The sequence below is a fragment of the Dermacentor andersoni genome, chromosome 5 (genome assembly GCF_023375885.2).
Source record: "Dermacentor andersoni chromosome 5, qqDerAnde1_hic_scaffold, whole genome shotgun sequence".
Taxonomy (NCBI): Eukaryota; Metazoa; Arthropoda; class Arachnida; order Ixodida; family Ixodidae; genus Dermacentor; species Dermacentor andersoni.
In genome coordinates this window covers 175,350,109-175,375,771 of record NC_092818.1, presented here as the reverse complement: position 1 = coordinate 175,375,771, position 25,663 = coordinate 175,350,109, and the positions used below count along the sequence as shown (strand labels likewise).

General features: G+C 47.6%; 1 protein-coding gene across 1 annotated transcript in view; it reads left to right on the top strand.

The window, feature by feature from the left end:
- Positions 1-23,724, top strand: part of smog (G-protein coupled receptor 158 smog) — a 269,733-nt gene extending 246,009 nt beyond the window's left edge. Inside the window, exons 6-12 of the mRNA XM_050179266.3 lie at positions 1,914-2,023; positions 2,582-2,826; positions 5,856-5,997; positions 8,127-8,232; positions 14,705-14,884; positions 15,737-16,115; positions 17,439-23,724. Coding sequence (XP_050035223.1) covers positions 1,914-2,023; positions 2,582-2,826; positions 5,856-5,997; positions 8,127-8,232; positions 14,705-14,884; positions 15,737-16,087 — 1,134 coding nt within the window. The 3' untranslated portion in view covers positions 16,088-16,115; positions 17,439-23,724. The remainder of the gene's footprint in view (positions 1-1,913; positions 2,024-2,581; positions 2,827-5,855; positions 5,998-8,126; positions 8,233-14,704; positions 14,885-15,736; positions 16,116-17,438) is intronic.
- Positions 23,725-25,663: the final 1,939 nt, after the last annotated feature.

Genomic DNA, 25,663 nt, shown 5'->3' with positions numbered 1-25,663 from the left:
TACTGCTACGACGATTCGTAAAAAAAGGTGGAATTTCAGATGGGAGGTAGTCATCATTCTTCAGTTAAGATCATAATGCGCTAGCACTGAATGCTGAACATGCTCCATCTGACAAGCCGTTTACAGTACTCCGGAAGCTGCAAGCCTCTTCAGCCAACAGGAAGGCCGAATGCCGTTCGAGGTAAATTTATCCGCGCCGCGTCGCCTTCACAGCGGCTGCTGAATTCGCGGCATGCGACGTGCACGCGCAAATTTGCCAACATGGCACGTACTGGTGTAACGTATCATGTACAAAGCAAAAATAAAACTCTGCAATGCCACTATTCATCCGGCAGTTAAACCCGGAGCTGTATTCCACTGCGCAAGGACATTGCCTGCGTATGCCTCGTACCTACAGAAGTGTTGCAAAAGGAGTATAAATGACTGTACGACTGGCCCGTCGTACTGACGCTGACTAAGCCGATAGTGACTCATTAGCTTCAAGCTACAGCTCTGAGGTGCCCGACATTGCTCCCAGAGAACTATCAGAGCCCTTCTGCGCCGACAGAACCACCGTGGGAACTCCCTGCTGGTCGATCGTTACGTCAGTGCCTGGATTCAAGTGCAAAAGAAATACCGCGCAGACGTATTTTACTATTGAGCGTGTCTAAAACCGCTACACTACTCGCTCTCACATATACGTACACTGGTGGATCTGTCATGCGTGCACCATCTGCCATTGTTGTGTGGGTCCTGCGAAAGTATGTTACCATCTCTGCCACGCTTAGCCACCGGATTTCAGCTACAACCACTGAACTAGGTGCAGTGCGGGCAACTTTTGTTTATATTGAAGACCAAAGAGTCCAATCGCGGGTCATCTTCACCGACTCACCAGCGGCCCTGCGATAGCTCAAATTGCAACGCACAAGGCCTCAGCTCGTCAGCGACATCAGACGCCAGTGTATTAAAGCCTTCGAACTGCATCCCAGCATTCAATTACAGTGGTCACCACCTGGTAACTGTGGAATACAGTAGAATGTTCATGCTCCGCGCCTTGCCGGAGCTGCACATGGCAATCCAACGGGCTCAATTGTAATACCATTTTCGAAGAAGGACGCTGCGACTCTAGGGTTTACTGTTTCGTGGCCTTCTTTCGCGTTCTGTGTTGTGCGATGCGGAAACTGGCCCATCTGGCTTGTTCAACAAGAAACGAGGCATTACTAGACAAGACCAAGCTTGCCTTCACCGCATCAGGATCAAAGTAGCATACATCAAGCACTTTAAACATGAAATTCAGTTATGAGACTCGCCGATGTGTTCAGTTTCAAATGTTACAGAGGACTTGCAGCATGTTTTATGCGACTGTAGTCGATATTCACCAGACAGACAATCTCTGAAGTTTCATTTCTAGCACGACTGTATCCTAAAACTGCGATACATTCTTGCCCCGTGGCGAACTTGAGCACTGCTTGAAACGAAAGCGCTTGTGACATTTCTGAGAACTACGCGGGCTTAAATCATAATTTAAAATCAGTTGTAGAGCGTGCGTGTCTACAAGATTACGTGCAATTTGTGTGTTTGTCGTATCACTGTGCACATCATATCATTGTTCTTTCCTGGGATAGTGCTCGCCCGCACAATCAAGTGATGCGCTTCATTGCTTACATCGTATGGCATGGGCACGCACAGGACTTGACCTGATTTGCATACTCCCTCCCCCATATTTTTACTGACAAAGTTAAAATTCTCGACAAATATCCTTTCAAAAGATAGCTAAGCGAGCGGATCCTTTATGCATGCAATGAAGTATAAAAACATCCCCAGAGCTTAGTTCACATTTTGGAATGTCATTGTTTTGAACTTCGTCGAAAGCTCAAATTATCACACCGCTGCGCTCAAGTGCTTGTTTCGTTTTTTTTTTTCGTCTGTTTCAGATCATAATACGTTACTTCGAACCGACTACGACGACCTGTTTAATAGAACCTTGGTTCCGCGAAATAGGATTCATCGTCCTCTACGGCGCGCTTTTATTGAAGATTTACAGGTAAGTGCAACTGCATGGCGGAGCCGCTACACGTTCTTATAAAGAGTGCACGTGACCGCACTTCTACCAGTTGTTTCGTGTCTCTAGACCCTCTAAAAACCCACGATACCACCTTTAATAGGCTGTAACGCAAAGGGCAAAAGTATTGTTGAGACCCTTTATGTTATATTACGTTTTTTTTTGTTAACTCCAGACCAACATAATTCACCAGAAGAGTCCTTATGTAGTCGCTTACTTGTATAGGAAACACAATTTATTTTGGTCGAAGTGTGCACCGCTGTACAATTCTGGGGTCATGGGGATAAAAAAAAGTGTTTGTCAAGAGCCGGAGAAGCGCAAACAATGCACAGATAAGTTTATTTTTCCAACCAAGACATGGAGGAGCCTGTCGGCAGCCTTCAGGTGGCAATTGTGAATGTAAAGCCAGCGTATCCTTCTGGAGGTGCCAGCAAATCGGTCACTTTCAGCTTGGAGTACATATACCTTTCTCTGTACAGACCTTTCCGGTGAGACAGAGTAGCACAGGTGTTGCTGCTTACACTCATGTGTTCCTTTCAGGATCCTTGCGGAGTTCCGGACGCGCAAGGCGCACCGTGTGTGCGTCCGGGACAAGGACCTGCTCAAGTACCTGCTGGGGCTGGTGCTGGTCGTGGCCGGCTACATGTCGGCCTGGACGGCCGTGGTCATGGACAACTGGGAGAAGGGCCACAGCATCCTGCAGGTGGCCCGCGCCGCCGGGCACCGCTCCGCGCTACGCTTCCTCGTCTGTCGCGCGCTCTGGTGGGACTACGTCACCGAGTTTGGTACGCTTCACGCCGTTGCAGTTTTCCTTCCAAAAATTTCAGCTTGCCTCGAATGATGTGCATGCGCGCATGCTCAAATTCGAAGCTCGTCCATGTTTTCAAACCCTGGTGTCAACATGTCACGAGTATTTCCTTGATCGTCTGTCCTGTAACTCAAAGCACTTGAACATGCCTTCTTTTGAACGTTCAAACTTATGGGGAAAATTCGCCGACTATTACAACACTCTCTAATGCGAAATTTGAGCGCAGCTCTATACCTGTTTTCATTTCGCGATAGATTGGCCGGCGCGGGCAATCTATCTTGTGCGGCGCATTGCAAACGGAGCGAAGTGTGGCTTGCCTCGCTGCTCGGGAGATCGCGGCAGGCAGCATGTGGGTAATGTTTGGGCGCGATTCACAGCAGCCGCCGCAGACAGACTTCAAATCATGCAGCGCTTTGTTTCCATATATGGAAACAAAGCGCTGGTGAACAGACGACGCGCGCTACTCTGGCTCCGTCTCGTAACCATGGACGTCTGGCGCCGTTCTACGCTTAAGTTCTCATGCGTTCGCCACACGCTCCTCCTCCGGTTTCCGCCTCATGGCTCCGCTGCGCCTTCCCCCTTCGCTTTCCCCCTCGCGCTCTCTTCGCTATTGCAGTTTTTCATTCCCCGTTGTGCTCCGCATTCGCTCTTTCATCCTTCGCTGTGCTCGTTCGCTCGGTTACAAGGGACGCCGACGCTCGCCGCAGCAACGGGCGCCTAAGAGCTACGCTCCAAAAGATATTTCACGAACAGTGTTCATCAAAATTTCTGAAGCCACTGCTTGTCACTGCTTGTCAAGTAACTAGACTTGACACTGGGCCGCGTAGTAAAACCCCTGCAGAAATTTAGTTTCTCCGAACCGCCAGAGACTAAAAAAATAGTTGTGCTCACTGTCCCGAGCTTCGGATCAGCATCTGCCTGATAGGAGTCATGACAGGACTCGGCGACAAGCTTGTCGCTGCTGGATTGGCCTAGAAACTTTTGATAAGGACTGCACGTCGCTGGACCTGAAAAAATAGAGGAAGGCGCCGTTATGGGGACGGACATGGTAATATGTGTGACAGAGCAATGAACGATAGAAAAAACGAAATCTCGCTAGGCAAAAAAAAAAAAAAAACACTCAAGTGGCGTGCAAAGCCTTTCGGTCGGTGGCGTCCGCCCCTATGCGGCTTCCGTTCAGCCATCGCTTCAAATACAATACTAGAGGTCTTGAACGTTCCACGTCCATCGTTGGCATTGCATCTCGAAGAGGTGTTTCCTCTTGCACAAGGGCGATGCACGTAACGAGCTCATCAAAACATGGATGTCAATGAAGTTGCTTTGTAGCCCGGCTGCAGGGCAAAGCACTGCAGATCGCACGCAAGTGCCTTGATTTCGATTTCAGTGTCGAGGCGTGCCCTCAATTTTTCATCCACCCTTGTTTAATACCACCACCTGAATTTCAGTGTATTGCTTCGCTTCACGCGGGCAAACGTCGTCATCGTGGCTATTCTTGGCTGTGATTACACTTAGCCAATTGCATTCGCGTCTCGACGCTGTTTCTTCAGCGGCTTTCTTTGGCGAGCCATTCCTTGCTTCCTAGCATCCTTCTTATACAGTTCGGGGGGGGGGGGGGCGCAGCGGAAAGAAAGGAAAGCAGTTTGTACGTCTGTTGATCGTCCTGATCGACTTTCAAAGCAGGGCAGACGGAGATTAGCGCTCTACCACGTGGCGTATGCAGATTTGACGACGAATAAGTGGCTCCTCCAACTAAATCAACGGTAAGGGCAAACCGAGGCCGCGGTCAGAGACGGCACTCCGCGCGTCTCTCACAAGATGACGCACGGTCCTTCGGACCTAATTTAATTACGCGTCCCACAATATTGTGATTGGCGACGGCGGCCCAGAGCTTTGCTGCAAGAGACTTTCAGCTAAGAGTGTTTTCTCTTCTCTGAATCACTGGGCGCCGTGGCACGCAGACTTCTTGAGCGCGCCTCCGTTGTCATGTCTGCGTCCGCTTACAATGGACGCGTTTTTTTTTTTTTTCGGACGACAAGAAAAAAACACTTCGTAACAATACTTTTTTTCCCCTAACTGATGCGGCCTGCTTGATTCTTTATGCGTCGCGCATTCGTCCCGGTGCACAAAATTGCTTGCACGCCGTACCAATTGTCGATCTGGAAGCCAGATCAATTGCGCGGGAAAAAAAGAAAAGAAAACGTGCTCACACAATATAAGAAAAAAGTTGCGGGTGAGCTCAAATCACAAAGAATTACCAGCAGTGGCCATTGCATTCGGACTCGAGGAAGTTTCTCGTCGAATAGTGTAATAAAGATAACGTTCACCGCGGCACGTGAAGAATGCTGTCTGCTAGCTCGCTCCTCAAATAATTTCACTTACCTACTGCGGAGTATTGACCAAGCCGGCGGTAAGAATGGCCAGAGGCATGAAATTAAATTCTAGTGTTTCACGTCCCGAAAATGCGCAGTGAGTTACAAGAGGCGCCGTAGTGGAAGGATCCGGATCAATTTCCCACCACTTGCGTTTCTTTAACGTGCACGGAATGCACCAGTACACGAGCGTTCTTGCATTCCGCCCCCATCGGAATGCGTTCTCTGTGGTCGAGAATCGAGCCGGCGACCTCGTCATGCTCAGCATTGTAATGTCTTAGCTATATTTGAGTTGCAGCGTCGGCTCGGTTTGGGGGTTTGGGAAGCATTAAAAAAAAGAAACAAGAGGGAAATGTGGAAACAGCACAAATATTAATAAAAGATACCTGTCATATTAAGGCAGGCAATAGTGAAGAAAGCGTATTGCTCACGCAAGTACAGCAAATTCTCAGGGGTTAAAGTAATTTCGAATCACAGATTTTGAGAAAACATTCAACCATCTTGAGCATAAGGAGTACTGCAGTAAAGTTAGCTAACGTGCTGATTGGAACCATGCTGCATGCGACACTGATGAATGGCGTGTTCAGAAATGCACCGTTTTCTTTCTCTCTTTTTCTCTTCCTTTCTCTATCTCCAGGGGAAGCTCTGTTCATGCTTTTGGGCATCTACTTAGCCTATTGTATACGTAATGCCAAAGTTGAGTACTACACAGAAAAATGGACTCTCTGCTGCTCTGTTTACATCGAAACCTTGTTCTCCCTTAGTATGTACATAATTCGGTGAGTACTGTTATGCTCTACGTATTCGCATGATCGTGTAGTACGGCGTAGCTGTGACGCGATTACAAGTATTTAGTGCACCCAAAGCTGTTGATGAACCATCGCAATTACTAAGATGATTTTCTGGGAGTGGCATCACATGTATGCTGGGTGCAAAAAATTATTTGTCGAGTTTGAGCTGACGTATGAAAAAGGCGCAATTTATGGAGCTTCAGCGCACCTACTGCAGAGTTTATTTATTTATTTATTTCGCTGGCCCCATACATGCTATTCGTGCTTGCATTGATTACCTAACTCCTCGGTAAATCATGGTTCTCGATATGCTGCCTCTGAATAACGCTATCCCTGCTGCTGTCAAAAAGTACTAGAAGGATGTCAAACCGTCGCTAGACACAACTTTCTTTTCTACTCGAAAAAACCCATCGTCTTCGGCTTTCAACTACAGCGGATCTTAGGCAGTTTCTATAGCACAGACACTCCAATATATTACACGTGTACGGTTGATAAGCGTAGAGGCAGTGCGTTGGTTCGGCAAAGCGACACGAGAAATGCGCGCCACTCATGCATGGTGTCATATAAAAGCAAGTTACAATACATCAAAAAGCTCCAGAACAAATCTCTCTCACTCTCTCTCTCTCGCTCTCTCTCTCGCTCTCTCTCATCCCATTAACGAATCGGGGCGAAGATGAGGGAGCGGGAAGCGAAACGCAACGCGTTCGCGAATGCTATCGTCAATGGGCTCTTTTGGCGCTCGCCTGTGTATGGCTGCGCTGGCTCTGCGCTGTGTAGTCTATTGCGCTGGGCGTTGAACGTCTATCTTAATAACGTCTCAGGTGGTTCCCGCTCGGCGAACGCATTTAAAGGGAATGAAAAGATAATGGAACGCCTTTCAAGAATCTAAGTACGCTGGCACACGACATTGCGTAATTCAAGAAGCGCGGCGTTCGTGGCTGATCGTGTTTACCATTGCAACTGTAAAAACCAACGCTCTGTCTGAGCACGCGACCATATGTCATGGATCTCCTAATGTCTGCCGGATGTTACAAAAGCGCACTGATGCTATACCCACCCGTGTTTCTGTTAGTACACACTGCTTAAAAAAAACGAAACGTCGTAGGCTGAGCATTTGCTCTACAGTGCTCGATTACGTGCCTCAGGAGACGCTGAAGGAAAACAACAGTTAAGTCCACTGGCGCTAACGCTTGTGCACCCTAAGATGTCCATTAGTGAAAAGTTTTCTGGCACTCTGAAGCAGCGCGCCGAAAGTACTGAAAGCCGCGCGCTCGCATTATCGCGTTTCATGCGTTGCGTGCTGTACACTGAACGAACCCACGATAGAAAAAGAAACAGACCAGAGCAGAGGCGCGCCAAAGTGTGTTTCTGTCCAGAGAATAACAGCGCGGCTTTTGGAAGCGCACAGTCTGGTCGTACGCGGTTCCGATCGATGGCAGGCGCCGCACCGCGTCCTCGCGCAGCAGCACTGCGAAAAAGTAACGCGCGAAAGATGATTTAATGCGCTTACTTCATGGCTGAGGGGCGTGCACACCAGCAGTCGGGTTGCGAAATGACACGCGACGAGCCGATACGAACGGAATGCCGACGGTATTTGTGCAGGCGATGGCCAGTATAACGCTACAACGTCATCTGTCAAACAACCTCTCTTGAACGCATAGCTCCGTTAAGTGCTGTTATGCAAAACGAGCACGGGAGAAAAGAGCGAGTGCTCACCCCGGAATGCATGACTGCCAATGCACAAAGCGTACAGTCTTGACGAGTCACGGGCTCACGGACTCAGTAACGACTCACTTACGGCCTGTCTGTATTTTCTTTCACCTGTATGTGCGTTAACAATCGTCTTGCCTATGTATTCCTTATACATTACGAGTGTAGCCTTTTTCGCTCTATTCCGTAGTAACGCTGCCCGTTAGCGACTTCTCTCGACACAGACAAGTCTTCTCTCGATACGCTAATCGCGACAGTTAAACTGTGTACCGAACACCTACTTGCGTGCTACCTGTGCAGGGGAAATGGGGGCGGGCGAGTGCTCGTTCATGTTCCGTTCAATGCTTGTGCTATTCCGTTCTCGCACTCTGAAACTGATCAGGATGCCTTTTTTCACGTCTCTACAGGCACGCATTGGCGGCTGTTCTCGAGCCTGACCATGTGTTTCTGCTATACTTCATTCGCTGTCATTGTACTGTCACCGTCATCCTAGTCCTCGTATTCGCCCCCAAGGTAAGTATTTGAAAGAAACCTGGTAAGTACAATAGTGTTCGCCCTTAGAGAGAGAGAGAGAAATAGAAGTCAGGAAATGCAGGGAGGTTAGAGAGAGAGAAAATAATGTTGAGAAAGGCAGGGAGGTTAACCAGAGGTAGTTCCGGTTGGCTACCCTGCGCAGGGGGAAGGGTTAAGGGGGATAAAAACAGAAACAGAGTGGAAGGGGGAGATAGAAAGAAAGGGATACAAGCACGAACAAAGCGCGTACACTACAGAGCGGTAGGGGGACGGCATTCTTAGGCATGATGCGGTAAGGGAGGTTAATTACCGCATCATGCCTAGGGGCTCCCAGCTCTGCGTTACAGAAAGTCGGAACGAAGGGTTTGGTGCCTGTTATACTGCATTGCGTCATTATTTTTAATGATCACGCAATTTGTAACAATCCAGACAGAACTTCATCTTGACTGAAATTGACACTAAAGGAAAAGGAATTGTGGACCAAGACTCGACGCTAAAGAAAAGGCAGACGTACATGGTGGTTCAAGTGATTAAATGATTAAATGTTGACTAGATCTCTCTATTGTTTTTGTTTTTTTCATGTTCATTATTCACTCATTTCGTATCGTATTCGTATATTATTTCACACGCACTTACGCAGACACTTGGTTGATCGTTTCATTTTCTTTACCAGGAGGCCAGGCGGGCCGACACAGGAGATAGTATGTGTGCAATAGAGTTAATTTTCGACTATAGTGGCGCTGAAAACGCCCGTACCGTTAATATTACCCACTTTGCGAATAATTCTCGCAAATTATTGGCACTGCTGAAGCCGGTTTCGCCGGTTTCGCCGGTTTCCAGACCCCATTGATTTCCTCGGGCGAGCGCTGTTTAGTCAAGAAAACTCGCGCCATTTCCCAAGTGTGCCGCACGATGGCTTTGCCTCAAACTATCTATATCTGCGGTGGTGCACCCTTTACAAGAGTACAGTGCAATATGGTTTTATTTTTTTTTCACTATTAGGGCTAGTTACGCACGTACCGTTAATTTTACCTACCTTGCCGCTGATTCCCGCTTCTTGTCTCGTTGAGAATTACATTTTTGATGCCTCTTGCAATTCGCTACGACGCTTTCGTAGCGGAGAAATTAGCCTTTTTGTTTTCTAAGTGGTTGTAAGATACCCAGATGTGTGAAACTCGTTTGAAGTGAGCAGCTAAGACCTTGTCTTCAAAAGTAATTTAAAATGTACTAGTAACTTATCCTTCTAGAAAAAAAAAACACACTCTTACAGTGAGAAGAGACATGATATGCCAGAGAAGACGCAAAACTAAAGACGTGTGGCGCCACCGCCCTAAGTTCCCGCACCAGCTTGCCGTGTGACGTCAAGGATTTTAACGGTATCTACTTGCGCCTAATTTTTTTATCGGTAAATATCGACTGCATTGTATTTTAATAGAGCCGAAGAACTGAACTTTGGAAGTTTAAGAAACTGATCTTATGTTTCTGTTTAGTGTTCCTTTAAGTTACGCTGTAACATTTTACCCGTGCATATTGTCCAATCGTCTCCGGGCGAGCTCATCACGATAGCGACACACTTCCCTGGAACAACGCCTACGCGCACAGGAAGAACAGCCGCCAGAAACTTTATGAGTGCTCTGCGAGTTGACCAGGCCTGAACACTGGACAAACATTTGTCCCGACATAGTCGACAAAAAATTTCCTAAGCAGGTCGACGAGGGTACGCCAGCAAACCTGCCAGCCAGTGAACGTTATTCGCAAAAATACCACGGTCACGACCCCTAGAGGACAACGTGGGATGGATGAGGAGGGGGGGGGGGGGGCGGATAACATGTATTTTGTTTTAGATCTTGCCCTGAGCACACGCGTTTTGTCCGATACATATTCGCACTTTCCTAACAACTATATACATCTAGACGTAGAACACAAAGCAGCATCAAATATTTAACAACAAATACCGAGAAGCAAGACATTGTCTTTAGATAACAGTGACTTCCTCCAGCGAAATTCCTGTTGCCGATTTCCCTTGCTTCGGGCGCTCGCCTGCATAAACTTGCTTGAAGCAAATACTCCACTGGCGTCCTTTCAACGTCAGTAGACTTGTAACGCCAAGGCCGGCCATCGACGAGTGAAGCGTTATCGCGAACAAATTTATTTTTTTTTTTCGCCAATCTTCACGCGGCATTCACGAAATCGTTAAATGAGCCCAAATTTGTAAATTTTACAGAAAATTCTGGAGAGTTGACAAGTGTGCCACAAGGTCGGCAGGGGTACTTTCCTGTTCGAAACGATACATAGGTTCACAGCCTTCGTTACAGGAGTGTACCGGACGTACGCATCGTCCGAGAGAGGACGATTGTTGCTGTGGGACAAAATTATTGTCTGACGGACGTAAGATTGTTATTAGATGTGTTGTATTACCTGCGATAGCAAATCATATTTATCGTTTGCGCTCGTTCAGGAAGCCTATATGTGTCATACGTGGCTCTGACATGTGTGATCATGCAAAATTTTACTTGCGACAGCAAGTTTGGCTCTGTATTTCCGCTGGTTCATGTGATCGTGTCTGATGACTACTGTGAGTTCCATCTCAAAAAAAGAAGGGGTGGGAAGAAAACGCAACAATTTGAACCGAAATATCGGAAGCAACAGCCATCGTTCGCCCAGTATATGGTAGATGGCGCTCCAACACCGCTGAAGCAAAAAACACAAAGGCTTCACCAAAGCGCTTAGCAATTGCGCCTTGCCAGTGCAAGTACGTAAACGTGCACGTGAAGCCTCAATTGATGAGCAAGAAGCACGCACATCAGTGACAGCGTGTGCAAGATAGTCTCCATCTTGTCATGAAGAGCCATTCAGTCGTAGTTTTACGCGAAGACCTTCTAGTTTATACTTACGCTACACGAGAACAGCTGAGCGGTAAAAAGTAAATGAAATAAAATGGCCGAGCGCCGGCTGCGAGGGAAATAAGATAAGCAAATTCAAGCGAGGGCCACGCAAATCAAGCGCGTAGTGAGAACGTAAGCTACGAACAATCCGTGTCAGGCCTTTCCCTCACGCGTACAAATACGACCTCACACAGGAACAAGGCAAAGACGAATTGATCTCGCAGGGCCACTTTCGTCTTCGTTAAAGACATCTTTAAACGGCTGTTCGCTTGCCAGTTGACAAAAACAAAAGAGAAACACAAGGTAAAGAATCGCGTTAGTGCCCTCTCTGGCGACGACCTGTTAATGATACTGGTTAATGCAATGCAAATCCGTTCCGTGGGATCGAATCGAGTTAGAGCGGAGGACCCGCCCTGCAATTCTGCGCATGAGTTCCATTATCACTACCACGGCTGATCGACTCTCGATTCTCGCGTAGGTAGGGCCTTCTGGCTCGGCTCCTCTCCGTGTTTCTTTATTTGCCTCTTCATTCGACTTTTCCACTGCTGCGTCTACTGCTGTAGCTGTCATTCACGCTGTGTCGGAAGGTGGTTAGGAGCGTGCATATACATGGCAGGAGCGTGGAAGAGAGGGAAGGCGACGCGAGAAACTAGTTTGGACCTTTGCACCGCGTCACATGTGCACAATGTCCTCTGGAGCGCCCTGGGCATTGCCACAATACCCTCTTGACGGCCGTAATTATCCATGACTCCCCTCAAGAGCATTCGATAAGCTGCAGTGCTTACCTTTCATTGTGTGTTCTGTGTATTTCTCTGTCTTGTGCTGCCGTTATTTTTGCACTGTTTTTACCATGAAGGCCATCCAAATCGCCCAATTCTATTACCTTTCTACTAACGTGCAACCGTCCAGAGGGGGGTTATATAAAATGGCAGAGAGGAGTTAGGGAAAGCAGCAAGAGAATGGGTAGAACCGACGCACCCACGCAATGACTGAATAACAGCATTGGCACTCTTCGCTCGCAACTCGCATACATTGGGGGGAGCGCGGGAGAGAGAGAGAAGGCGACGTGAAAAGGCGAGCAAACGTTACTACTATGCACGAAAGCCCGGTTGCGGACAAACCGGGTAAATTTAAGTTCAAGGTACGGTACGGTAGGTTTATGCTATTTCTGAAAGATAAACACCATGCAAATTTGTCAAGCGGACAACTGACACATTAAAGCACAAAGCAGCATTAAAGCACCGTAGCGTCTACGTAGCACCGTAGTTGCATGTCAATTGAACACGTCTGTACCCGGCGTGGTCGCTTTGCGGCTATGACATTGCTAGAGGTCGTAGGTTTGATCCCGACAACGGCAGCCACATATCAACGGGGGCGAAATACAAAAACGATCGTGTACTTAGATTCAGGTGCTCGTTAAAGAATACTAGGGGTTCAATATTATACCGCAGTCTGCCACTATGGCGTTCCTCAAAATCCGATTGTGGTTTTGGTACGCACAGCCATATAATTCAATTAAAGTTCAACAGTTCTGCCACGATGCGATGTGTCATGTGAAGCAATGACAGTACTAACCTTCTCGGAAGTTATGAAGAATGGCGCACAACAACGCCTCAAGCAAACACGTCTCGCTGTATGTTCTGTGTACTACGCAAACAAACAGCAGTGCTGCACGCAGGGTAACATTTACCATCAACTCACCACTCCCGTGTTGCACTAAACGCTGAAAGAGTGAAATATTCGCCGTGAACAGCACCGCTAATTATCGTCAATCAAACGAAACAGCACAGAAAGCTTCGCTCACGTCGATTCCCACTGCGCGTGGGATCCGCTAAATTTTCCTCTGTTTTATGTTTTTCCCCACACGTTATCTTGCGACTGCGCGGCAAAATGTGAGAAGGGGAAGCTGGAGAGGAGACGGGAGAGAGTAAGAACTGAATAATAAATAAAACGCACTTATCTTTAAACATGGGTAAAAAGAAACTTCAAGCAGGGTTCAGAGTCCTGCAGGAAGGTGCTAAAGCTGACAATTAGAATCGCTCTTGGCAAGCGGTCTTAACTCTGAGAAAAAGGTTTTCAAATAAAATTACTTTCTCTCTCTCTCTCTGTGTGTGTGTGTGTGTGTGTGTGTGTGTGTGTGTGTGTGTGTGTGTGTGTGTGTGTGTGTGTGTGTGTGTGTGTGTGTGTGTGTGTGTGTGTGTGTGTGTGTGTGTGTGTGTGTGTGTGTGTGTGTGTGTGTGTGTGTGTGTGTGTGTGTGTGTGTGTGTGTGTGTGTGTGTGTGTGTGTGTGTGTGTGTGTGTGTGTGTGTGTGTGTGTGTGTGTGTGTGTGTGTGTGTGTGTGTGTGTGTGTGTGTGTGTGTGTGTGTGTGTGTGTGTGTGTGTGTGTGTGTGTGTGTGTGTGTGTGTGTGTGTGTGTGTGTGTGTGTGTGTGTGTGTGTGTGTGTGTGTGTGTGTGTGTGTGTGTGTGTGTGTGTGTGTGTGTGTGTGTGTGTGTGTGTGTGTGTGTGTGTGTGTGTGTGTGTGTGTGTGTGTGTGTGTGTGTGTGTGTGTGTGTGTGTGTGTGTGTGTGTGTGTGTGTGTGTGTGTGTGTGTGTGTGTGTGTGTGTGTGTGTGTGTGTGTGTGTGTGTGTGTGTGTGTGTGTGTGTGTGTGTGTGTGTGTGTGTGTGTGTGTGTGTGTGTGTGTGTGTGTGCGCGCGCGCGCGCGCGCGCGCGCGTGCGTGCGTGCGTGCGTGCGTGCGTGCGTGCGTGCGTGCGTGCGTGCGCGTGTGCGCGTGTGTGTGAACGCAAAAGTTAACGACCGAACAGTTACGTAACTGCACGGAAAGTTTCTGTTTAGACGTGTTTTAGCGAAAACATAGCGGCAAACTTGTAGTTGGTATTGTACTTGGGGTGTAAAAGGCACTCTAGTTGAAACGAATTGAAATGGTGTAAGCAAACTTGCTGCTATTAAAAGAAAGATTTTATTTACAAATATGGTGCGTCGAAACAGGGTGAGCGCTTACGAAGTTTGCGTACAAGCATTATGATGAACGCACATAAAATCAAAGTTCAGAACACGTGTGTTAACATCTACGTCAAATAGTGTACCTGGGAGACAGTGTTGCTGTTGCAGTGTTGTAGCTATACCAAGCAAGTAGTCATGCAGTAACGGTAACGATTCGCTCTTGATGAACTTCAAGAAAGTCGTACCCTTCTTTATCTTTCTTCTCTCGTTTGCGTGCACACGCCCTCGTATTGGTCCCATAGAGCGCTATTCTGACTGGGTAAAAATCAAGTGCAACATCACAGCATTTTCCTAAGACGCACAGTGTCGCATGCGTACAAAACAGAGGCTAGCCGTGCGATAATGCCTAGCGAGAGACGCAGCTGGCAAATGCATTCAATAAGGTGAAATTTTGCATCCCTGAAGATCAACGGCTGATCGTGCCGTGAGCTTGCTGGTTTTCTAAAATGGTGAATCTTTATAAACCTCTAATAACCGCAGTTCTATCACTCACAAAGGCACACTGAGCGGCTGGTCAATGAGCCCGCCATTCCACATTGACAGAATAATGTTGTTTCCTCCTCCCCATCATGTTGTCGCAGTTATGGTACCACCATCGGCCTCCAAACTTGGCAACAGAGCATCGCAGTCGTCATTTTTCATCGTATGAAATTCCGGATCCGCATCCAGAGAATCTGAAACTCCACGAAGCCGTTCTTTCCAACGGAGAGGTGGACATTGCAGACATAAACCTGGCAGACATGGATCCGGAAGACATAAGGGTAAGTCTATAAACCAGCAAAAACCTGCACAGACCACTTTTCTCTCCTAATCGTGAGACTAAAGATCACTCGGCGAGTTGGTATATGATGAACAGAGAGGGCACAACATACGGAAAACAAGTTCGAAGAGCGGGAGGGTTATAGACGACACGTGCTTCGTTATGATCCATTTTTTCAATATGCTTTGCTGTGGAAAGCGACACAGTATGAAAATAGAAGTAGAAAAAGAAAGCAACAGTAAGTGTCGATCAACTGATTCGCCATGTATACACGGTATACACGGAGTCCGCAAAGAGAAACCAAGCCAGCAGCATCGCGACTGCAAGATGCTGACAATTCACTTTTCAATCATGCACGCTGCGCAATTATGTCCAGCTGCCAACTCTACGGGGCCTCGATGCGCTTGCAGTGTCCAAGAGAAACGACTTGCGATCTTCAAGCTTGATGAATGTGATGGAGTCGCATAAAAGTGACTCACTTCTTGAGCGTACGTTGACGGGTCTAATCTGACCTCGCTTTATAGGTTGTTTGTTCTTAAACACTGGGGTCACAGTTAAACGACCGTTAAGTCGCTATATGGCGTTTAGACAAAGAAAACAAAAAAGAGTAGCCTTTCGGCTTTCGCAGCGCATGCAAGTGCCTTCTGCTCCAACTTTGTTTACTTCAACAAACCCGTGCCCCACGACAGGCTGGCAGCGAACACGGGAGCAGCCGAGGGGGCTTGCTGTGAAAGCTCCTCACTACCGAAAGAATGGAATAATTGTGCAAACCTATCGTATTTGCCACCTCTACAGAGGCATGTGTAAAAAAAAAAAAACGCGACGGGCATTACACGCTTGGCTCCCCGCGCAGGCTGAGCTTCGGCGCGTGTACACCCAACTGCAAGTGCTGCGGAACAAGACGATGCGCAAGGACAACCCGCACATCTCGAAGCGCCGCGGTGGCCGCAAGGTGACGCACCGGCGGTTCTCGCTGCAGCCCTTCCACCACAAGCACAAGCACGCGCACGCGGCGCACTCTGCGGCGCACGAGCAAGAGACCACCGAGGTCTCCAAGACGCCCGAGGACTCGACGGCCAGCGGTGAGGGCGGGCCCGTGCCCGACGGACCGTCTGTCACGAGCGTCTCGGGCATCGGCCGGCCCCTGCAGTTCGACGACGCAGCCGCTCCCTCGACGCCCGTCACCCCGTCCCGGAGGTCCTAGGACGCCGACGCTAAACAACGAGACGCAGGTAGGCGAGCAAGCTCACGCGGGGCGACCATCTCCGAGCATTCCTGAACGTTTAAGGACAGCCTGTTGCAGATAACATATAGTTACAGTCCTCGAGCTGCGTTATTCAGAGAGGCGGACAATACTTGCACGAGAAACCGACATAGATATTCAACTAATTAACACAATTACTAATTGACTTCCTGATTAATTAATTTGCGGCACATATTGAACTTTGCGAATTGTAGCCGATGAGTTTCCAAGGCTAATCCACTTGGAATGCATTCCTAGGAGAACACCAAATTGCAGATATACGCCATGAAGTTCGCCGTAAAAATGCACTGTTGTTCCACTTACTCTTTTTAAAGAATACGCTGTTTTATGCCTGATAAGTAAAAGCAGAAGCGCGAAAGAAACAAGGACGGGACGAGTACACAGGACTGGCGCTTGGTCGATACTGGCGTACTCGTCTCGTCCTTGTTTCTTTCGCGATTCAGTTTTTCCTTCTCTGTTATGAACCAATTCCCCTAAGAAAATGTTTTACCAAGCCATATTTTATGCATTGAAGCACAAAAGCGACCGGAACGGTCATATATATTTCGTCCCACACTTTGGGAAATTATATCCCGAAGCCGGTGTCATCCTGAAGATTCAAGTGTATACATCTTGCAAACTCAATGGCTGCAATTCGTAAATTTTGATATCTGCCGTAAAATAATTAATTAAGAATTTAACTAGTAAGCTTATATTTAGTTAAACACGTGTTCCGATTTCTCGTGCTGGTAATGTCCGCCTCTCCGAACCTCGAATAATCCAGCTCAAAGACAAGACTTATGCTTATGCCACAAGCGATTCCTAAATATTCCAAATATCTTACAAATGATCACCCCGTATATCCTTTAAAACTTCCTCCTTGAAGAGACTGCAGAGGACTCCCTTATACTCTACCAAATCCACAATTCTTCCCGTCTTCGTCCTTTTTATTTCCTTTTTCGGGTGGGAGTACATACGATGTATACTGTTTGTAGACCGTTTTGCGTTCTTAGACTTGTCCTTTCTTTTTATATATATAATGTCTGTATTCTGTTTATAGACTTAAGTAAACCGCATAGACTCCCGAAATGGTTGTTTGCTGAATGTATATGACGTTTAGTCGACCGAAATTACAAGGTCAAAATATTGCGGGATGTTCAGACAGAAAATCCATTGACCACGCGAAAGTCAATGAACCTTCCATAGACCGTCTGAGCGAATGCTTCTGAAACTTTTCAGCCATCATTTGTCCAACCAAACATGCGTTTCTTCGATCCAACACGCCTCTCATTTCTTCATTCTCTAATCGCAGGCAAGGGGACCAAGGGAGCGTGCCAAAACCTCTAGGACCACAGAAAACCAGCAACGCGCAACGGCCGGCGCAGCCTCTTCGCAGTCGTTCCCGGCAGCCACCGCGGCACGTCTCGGGATGGTGGCGGGCACACGGGGGGAACGCACTACACGTATCTCTAAACGATGCGCAGAGAGAGGACAAACTACACACAACAGCGAAGGGGAGCATCGCGCCAACGGCCAACAGCGCGTCCGCCGCCACACACACACTTCACAGCAGACTCATGCACTAAGGGTGCGTTCCGATTCTGCCGGCCTGGCTGAACGTACTAGAAACTGGGCCGATCCAGGCGCTGAATCTCGTTCAATTCCTCGTCGAGCAATCAAAAAGGAAACACGGCTCAGCTTGAGCGCCGAAAATGCGGCATTGTGCTCTCTCACTCGGCTGTTTTTTGCCACGCCATGAAAGCTTCGAGTCAGGCCGGTGCTCTTGTAGCAACCAGAAGTCGGCGCTGTGCGGAGTTCTCTAGATAAGTCTCGTCTGCAGTGACGCGTTCTTCTGAACACTCGCCTTTTTCCACGCCTAAACGAGGCTGCAAGGCCACTTTCGTTCTTTCTTTGCGTAGCTTATTTTGCTTTCCGTCATAAATAAAGGTAGCGTGTGCCAGTAGTGAAACAGGCAGCTCTATTCTTTTGTCATTAGGCAGTTCTTTGGTCGTGCGATCCAGCGCAACTGCCTATGGAAGTTGGAGAAAAGGCAAATGGCGGTAGCCTCTCTCCCTCACCCTTCCTATAGATCTTTTTTTTTTCAATGTTGCCCCATGCACACCGCATGGACAGCCGCAGTGGCGTACACATGTGACCACTCCCTCTCATTTACCATGTACATTCGGCGCCTCTAACCTGCACTGGTATCACCAGGGCCGCCAAGTTCGAGGAGCACTGGCAAGACGAAGGCTTCGCCGCTGTCACGCTTTGTGCCTAAAGCGGAAACTACAGGAGACGTTGTGACATCATATGACCAATAACGCCCCACGGCTGGTCCGTAGCGGCGCCGTCGTCGGGCACGCGGCGCAAGGAGACCTTCCTGCTATACTAAGGCTAGCACAAACTCGCCCATTCCATTTACTGCGATAACCGGCTCTCTTGCACATTACGGACATCGGTATGGTCTAGCAGACGACTATTCGTCAAGCGATATATATATATATATATATATATATGAAACTGCGGTACAAGGCGAGTGTTCGTATGAACATGCAAAGTCCTCATTTTTTTGGGCCATCAATATTAATCCGTAACACATGCGCCTCGCAACATTTCGTGGGCCAGCAGAGACGGATCGGAACGCACCCATGCACTCTGTCAGATGCTTTCCTCCTCTCTTCGTAGAAATAGCCACCATCGATTAAGTTAGGGAAGGAAGCCATCGTTCAATCGCACCTCTCAGTAAAGACTGACGACTTTTCCTCGTCATAATGCGACCGCTACCACTCCAGATTTCTCTTACGCACTATCCGTTAGATCTGCGTGCGCGCACCTCGTCTGTCGCATACGAGTTTTTGTTATTCTCGGAAGCGATTGGGTAGGAAAAATCGAAGGATACTGACCAGAGGGATATCTGTACATATGTGCTTGAGCAAACCGAAACGATTGAGCGTGAATGTAGCACGGAAGCAGACGTGACGTTATGGACACGTGAGAGCTTCAGAAGAGCATACCATTGCTAGTGCAGTGGTGCCAGACAGCAAGCGTTCAGAGTGTATTGTTTGTGTCGTGCTAGAGACCGCAATAATGCGCTAATAGCTCGCTGCACAAGCGGCAATGACGTCAAAGGGCAACTCCGGCGATTTTTCGATGTCAATGGATGTCGATGAAATTCGTTGGGTACGTTCCCCTGAACACTTCCGTCACATCCTCAAAAAAGCAGGTTTGAGAGTCGCGCAGATTTTTTACAAATGAATCTAATCAATTGCCTCGAACACCTTACGTTACCTCATCAGTTACAGGCCACATTGTGTATGACGTCAGGAGTATTCCATGCAGAGCACGCCGGTATGATGCAGACGACAGCGACGAGAGCGTCGAGGAGTCGACGATCGTGAGCTCGTGCTTGGCGTGAGAAGTTGCTGTCACGAGAAGTTGCGTTCCCTGTAGACAGGCAAGTGATGGGGGTGACAAGCGGTGTAGCGTTGTTGGCTTCACGAACTTCAGCCCTCCCCATCCACACAGTTTCACCCGATGCCCATCGCCTTCGGCCGAGGTTAAGCCTATATGTCACAGTCGCAGAGTTCGTGCGTCTACTGCTGGCAGTCCTGAGCGACTGACCTGAAGCTAATTAGGCCATTAGGATGAAGAAAACTGCTTTTGTAGTTCAGTTTTCGCCATTCAGATTTGAAATAAACCATTCCTCATATAGTACACTGCACACACAATAAGCGAGAAGCAACGACACGGAGCAGTATCGAAATCAGTACATTGCAGTTTTCAACGGAAAGCTGCCAGCCGCACTCACCGGCCCTCCCCTAAATTATATGCGACTACGGACATGGGTACATTTTTACGTATTGTCATGCATACTCATTATTTAGCTTCCGCGGTGCACTACTTTCCTCGTATCCCGATTAGGCAGCAAACGTAGGCCCCTTCGATAAAGCAGCGTAAACCACCTCGTTCAGCTGCCAACGGTGTCAATATACACTGGCACTGGTGTTCTCGCGAGAAAACTATGCGTTCTCTAAATGAACGATCATACGCGCAAATTCCTCATCTGTGTCTACTTTACGGAGCACATTGTGTGCATGAAGAGCATACGAAGAATAAGTAGGCAGCATGTCAGCGCTCCCGTACTACGGTCTCCCGCTCGCTGTTTACGAAGGTGTGGTCGCTCACATTAGCGCGATTCAGGGGGATGCAGCGGTGCTTACATGCACAAAATCTGCCTGTTTTGATATGTGCTGACATTAATTGATGTCACCGATGAGCAGCTAGCATTATATCTCAAACGAACGAAGAGTGGTCGCTGCACGTGGCGGTGTAAACAAATGTACCGGATGGTGCTTTGAACTGTCAGCGGCGTTCTTGCTGGATACTATTGGGGAAAGTCGTGCTCCACATCTTACAGGGAGCAAGCGAAGCGCTTCCCTGAGAAGGAGTAAAACACCTAAAATAGCAAGCAGCACGTGTAAACTAAGTGGTTAGGGCTACCCTTGGTCATGTTGCAGCACGATATGTAGCGCATGGGTGCTGGATCTCGTGGTGGCGGGTTGGATGCGAACGGCTATTCGTGGTTACTGAATTCGTCAAAATTATAACTGTCCATATTTGACCGATCCGAAGAGCTGGTACAGCTGACGTTGTCACCCGAAGGTCCGGCTCGGTCACGAATCAGCTGAGCGTCTGCTCTTCGGTGGTTTCGTTCGCCCAGAAAGCGATACCGGCATGCCTTGCGCGCCTTCCCCGCTGGGGCACTCGTGACGTCACACGAAGAACTTCGCTCGGCTGCTCCGTCAGGTTCGGTTTCGTTTATGCGCTTTCTTGTTTATTTAAAATTATTTTCGAATTTGTGGAACCATTGTATTATCAGACGCGTGACAAGGGGGTCTCGGGAACCTAAATATTCCATTACCTTGACATCGTCAAAATATCGCCGGAGTCGCCCTTTAGTAGTGCGATACGGTCGAATAAGTAGTCGCCAGAATAAAAGCAGCCTACACATGAGTACACACTTTTGTACTGTTTAAATGAAGTAACAACTCGAGGTGAGCATCCCATGGATTAGCCCTTTGAATAACCAGCCATTACTCTAGTCTTCATTAGTTCTGAACCAGAACCGACTTAGGCCACGTGAGCCAAGTGGCGAATGTATGTTTTCTTAATATTTAGCGCGAATTTGTCTGCGGATGTTCGCAGCTAGTTGTCGAGTGCAGTTATGGCCTTCATTTGATACTCGGAAGCAGAACCATTGTCTCAACTACGATTTAAACGCTTGTATATTCGTCATTATTCAACATGGAAACACGCGAGGAGGAAGCAAGGTGGCAGTTATCAAGAGCTCATAAAGCTATAGGTTGTAAGCCCTCAATAACTTAGTAACCACCCTGTAAACTTCACTGTGACCATAAAACACAAGTACTCATTCTCTAAGTCATCGACAACACTTTACCACAACAATCATACAAGTGCTGCTGTTTCGACTGTATCATTGTTGTGAACATCGGAAAATGATTCTTCAAGAGAGCCATTCCGACATCCAGCAGCTAAGCCATGACGTCATTACCGTACCTGCGGCGAGCTATGCGTTTACCGTCCCGGTTGCTGCGAAGGCTTTTTACTGACGTGTGTGCGGGCGACTCGGCGAAGACTTAAAGTGCATTAATTTAGGAAATACGAGCACAACTACAGTTACACGCAGTGTGGCACGTTTTCAAAGACCACTAACACTTTCAGCGCTAAGGGTTTCATTATTACCGCAATACCAATGATAGTGAGAGAAGGCGCGCCGTTTGCGTCGCAGTAGGCGTGTGAATGAGACATTCCACAAATGTTTAGAGACTGCGTCAAAATGAACGCGGCCATATGGCGACAAACAGATGCCGAGAGGAGAAAGTAATCGGGTGGATCGGCTAGCACTGTGGCTTTGACATTCCGAAGACGACGAAAACATCAATCCCGCAAGACGGAAAAAGACAGGGAGGGATGTTTCTTGAAGAACAGCACACAGAAACCTAGAATATGGGCGTAGGATGAAATAGAACAAAGGGGAGAAAATAGTTACGTTAACGGGGGCCACAGTCCCGTTTCCTACCCTACACTGGGAGATGGCGAACTGCAGAAAAGTGAGAGAAAGTGTGGATGGGAAGTAACTATAAAGAAGAAGCAGGGTAAACACTCAGGCAGCTTAGCTTTTGCAACATGAGAAAAGGGGCGGAGCTAGGCGCAGGCGTACACGACGCAAGGAAGAAAGAGCTTAGTATTACTAAAGACAAGCCTTCCCAGAGGAAAAGCCGATGAATGAGCACATAATCTACAACTCTCAGTATGAACAAGCAATAACCTCTGAAACAAAAACAACATTAAAGGTACATGAGTGTAGGCCATAATGAGTGCGCGGAGTTTGTGACAGCGCTGAGGTAAAAGAAAGTATGCGACGGGTGGATTCACAGCCGAATGCGTTCTGCTGCAGAAATCCGCAACGTATACGCTGATTCTTGAAAGATAAAATTGCCATTTGCTCGAATGTACCACAGAGCTTCATCAGCGAAGCTGTCCTTCCGAAGAACCCGTAGAGGTCTCCTTTGCGGCTTCATCTTACATTCAAGGGAGTGCCAACTTTACCTTTCCCTTGGTGGACTAACAAGCCGCCGTGCAGCGAGGGTGCGTGGTGTACACTACACCCAATGCGCCCAGTATGCTGGTAAGGCACTTGCTTTCTTTGCCCAAACCGAAGTATACCAGCCCTCTCACATTTGCACGGGCGAGCGTTAATGCGCGTATCCCAACACACGCTTAAGTCGCTGCAAGCCTCGCTGGCGACTTCACCCTATATCTGACCCTAGGTAAAAGTCTCGAGGCTTCCAGACCCAGATCTCCAGTTCGAGATTTGGGTTCCACCCACAAAGTCCGGCTGGCGTTCGGGCTGCAGTTTTGCTGGTGCGCCATGAAGAAGAACCTCAAATGCGTGCGCGTCTTACCTATGATGGGATAGCCGCAGCGCCTCGCGATGCTCGTGTCTTGCTCCAAGGCGTCAAACGCCGACCGCTTACGATGCCACAGTCGCGGCTGTTCCGCCGCACGTTGGGGGGGTAGCTCTCGCCGCGGGCTAATACAGCCACGCAGATCGACGACGACAGCGAAAAGCAAGAAAGGTAACAAGGCCGAAGACGGGAACACTACTCCATGCCAAAGTTTTGCCGATGTGTATTTAATTTCGTTCTGTTTATCCCCTCACAACCATCGATGTAGGTGAATACGTGTACGTCAGTGTCAGGCTGCGCTCCTGTCATGTGAGAAACGGGCTGGATCCTGGGATGATCGACGCATCCAGCGTGAACGAAAGACCTAACAAGGACACTGACGGGAGGCGATCAAAAATACTTCGTGAAATACTTATACCCTTCTCTACCAGAAGGCTGCATTACCGCCGCTTGCGGTCTTGTTTACCATTCATATGCAATAGGTAGCCAAAGTTGGATGATACATCTGTAGTTACCGGTTCACGTTACATGTTTGTTGTCAACGTTCGCTGGAGCTGTAAAAGGCCGTGTACCTATTCACTGATATTATTAAAAAATATTTTGTTTCGACGCCACGGTGTCGCCTTGTCATTCGTTATCTCCTTCGATATCTATGCTGTTTTTTACCTTCAAGCAGTAAAACGAACTAGCGAGGAAGTTGGAAACGTCAGTGTGCTTCTTGGTTTCCCGGAACATACTATTCAAAAATGATAATTTCATTTCTGCAATTGCGGATTTATCTGCAGTAAAGCCTTGTTATAACTAAATGCGGTGAAGGTGATTACTTAACTGGAACTAGTACGTCGCAAATAAAATACATATAACAGCAATTATCACGTTTCAGGGATGGAAGCGGTCAAGCAAGTTTTGGAGCAGCTCTAGGAGCAGCGTATTTGGCACTCTGGAGCAGTTTTGGAGCACAAATCGTGCGTTTTGGAGCAGTAGATACGTGTTTTGGAGCAGCTTGGTAAAGGTCAACATGAGTATATATGAAGAAAGTGTGTTCCTTATTTGACTTTGCAAAGCACTATTATGTTAAGGCAGATCAGTTCTGCGGAAGCCTGCAAGGGAAGCAAAATTCATGACAGGAAAAAATTGTCATCCACCTGACGTTAGCATTAAGGTACAAAGGTATACCACACAGGTTTCTAGAAACCACCATTAAATTACATACCGGATAGAAAAAAAAAGAAATGTGGCCAAGAAAAAAATAACCGAAGGCTTTCCATGAACAACATCCAACTCTATGTTGACAGGCTTGTGTTAATGCTAGTCGAGTTTCTCTTTCCTATTTTTCTTTGTGAACAAGTAAGTAATATTTAATATTAATGAACTAGCATTTATTACCTTACTTGTTCAATGAGGTGTCAATGCAAAGGTTGTGCAATACGTCGAGAAATTACCGAGAACAGCGTACATAGCGACCTAGGTCTGTCTTATGTGGCCCTTCCTGGCGAAAAAAAAAAAGAAAAAGCCTGCGACTTTTTTTTTTAAGTCACGTGACAACGAGTCCCCCGCACCAGTAATATAAGTGGGCTCAGACGCAAGAGTCGTTATCTGTGCATTGCGTATACTACGAACGTGCAAACCTGGGCCACGGTCTTCTAGCGGTTCGGAAAGCGAACCGCTACAAGATGCCGCTACTTCGCCTTTTGATAGGGACCGAAGAGGCGCTCTGAAAACTTCTGACGCAGCAAGAAAGAAGCGCGGCCACTCGTTCCCCAGTGTCTCTATTTGACGCGATTTGCGTAAAGATTGATGCAATCTGTGGTGCGCAGAAGCGTTGCCATGGTCACAGCGGGGTTTCTTTCTTGTTTTTATTTTTAATTTATTTCACGGGATTTTTTTTTTTTTTTGTCGTTAAGTCTTCACGAATTCCACGTTGTTTTAAATGGTGGTATCGGTTATTTCTCAACGTTGTCTACAACTTTTTCATTGACATCTGATCGATTGGGCAAATTGATAAATTTAGCTAATTAAACGTATTCGTGCACAATAAACGAGAAATATTCACAGTGGCCACCATGAACAACACCCATCAATGTACAATGAACGCCGTTCGCGTAGTGCCCTCAGGGAAATTTTAATTATTGGCGACCTTCAGTTACGATAGCAAAATACCACAGAACAAATGTGAAGCTGACGTACATCTGGGGACTTGCACAAACAATTAATAACGAAAATAATAAAGAATTTAAGAACGCGTTCTTAAATATTCCCTAGACAAGTTCTAGTCCGCACTAGAATGCGTTCTTAAATTCGTTATTACCTTCGTTATTACCTTCGTTATTAAATGTTCATGCATGTCACCCCTGGTCATTGCAGGTTGTATTTCACATCGCTTGCCGAAGGAAAGCTCCAAGATATTTTTTTAGACAACAAAGAGGTAAAAATTTCGCTGGCTTTCCGGTCTGCGTGCTCGACCAATATATTGAATAAGCTCGATTATTCGGGCTTATTCGCGGTTCCGCCACAGGCGCCATAAAGCCAGCGTAAAACGACAACCGAT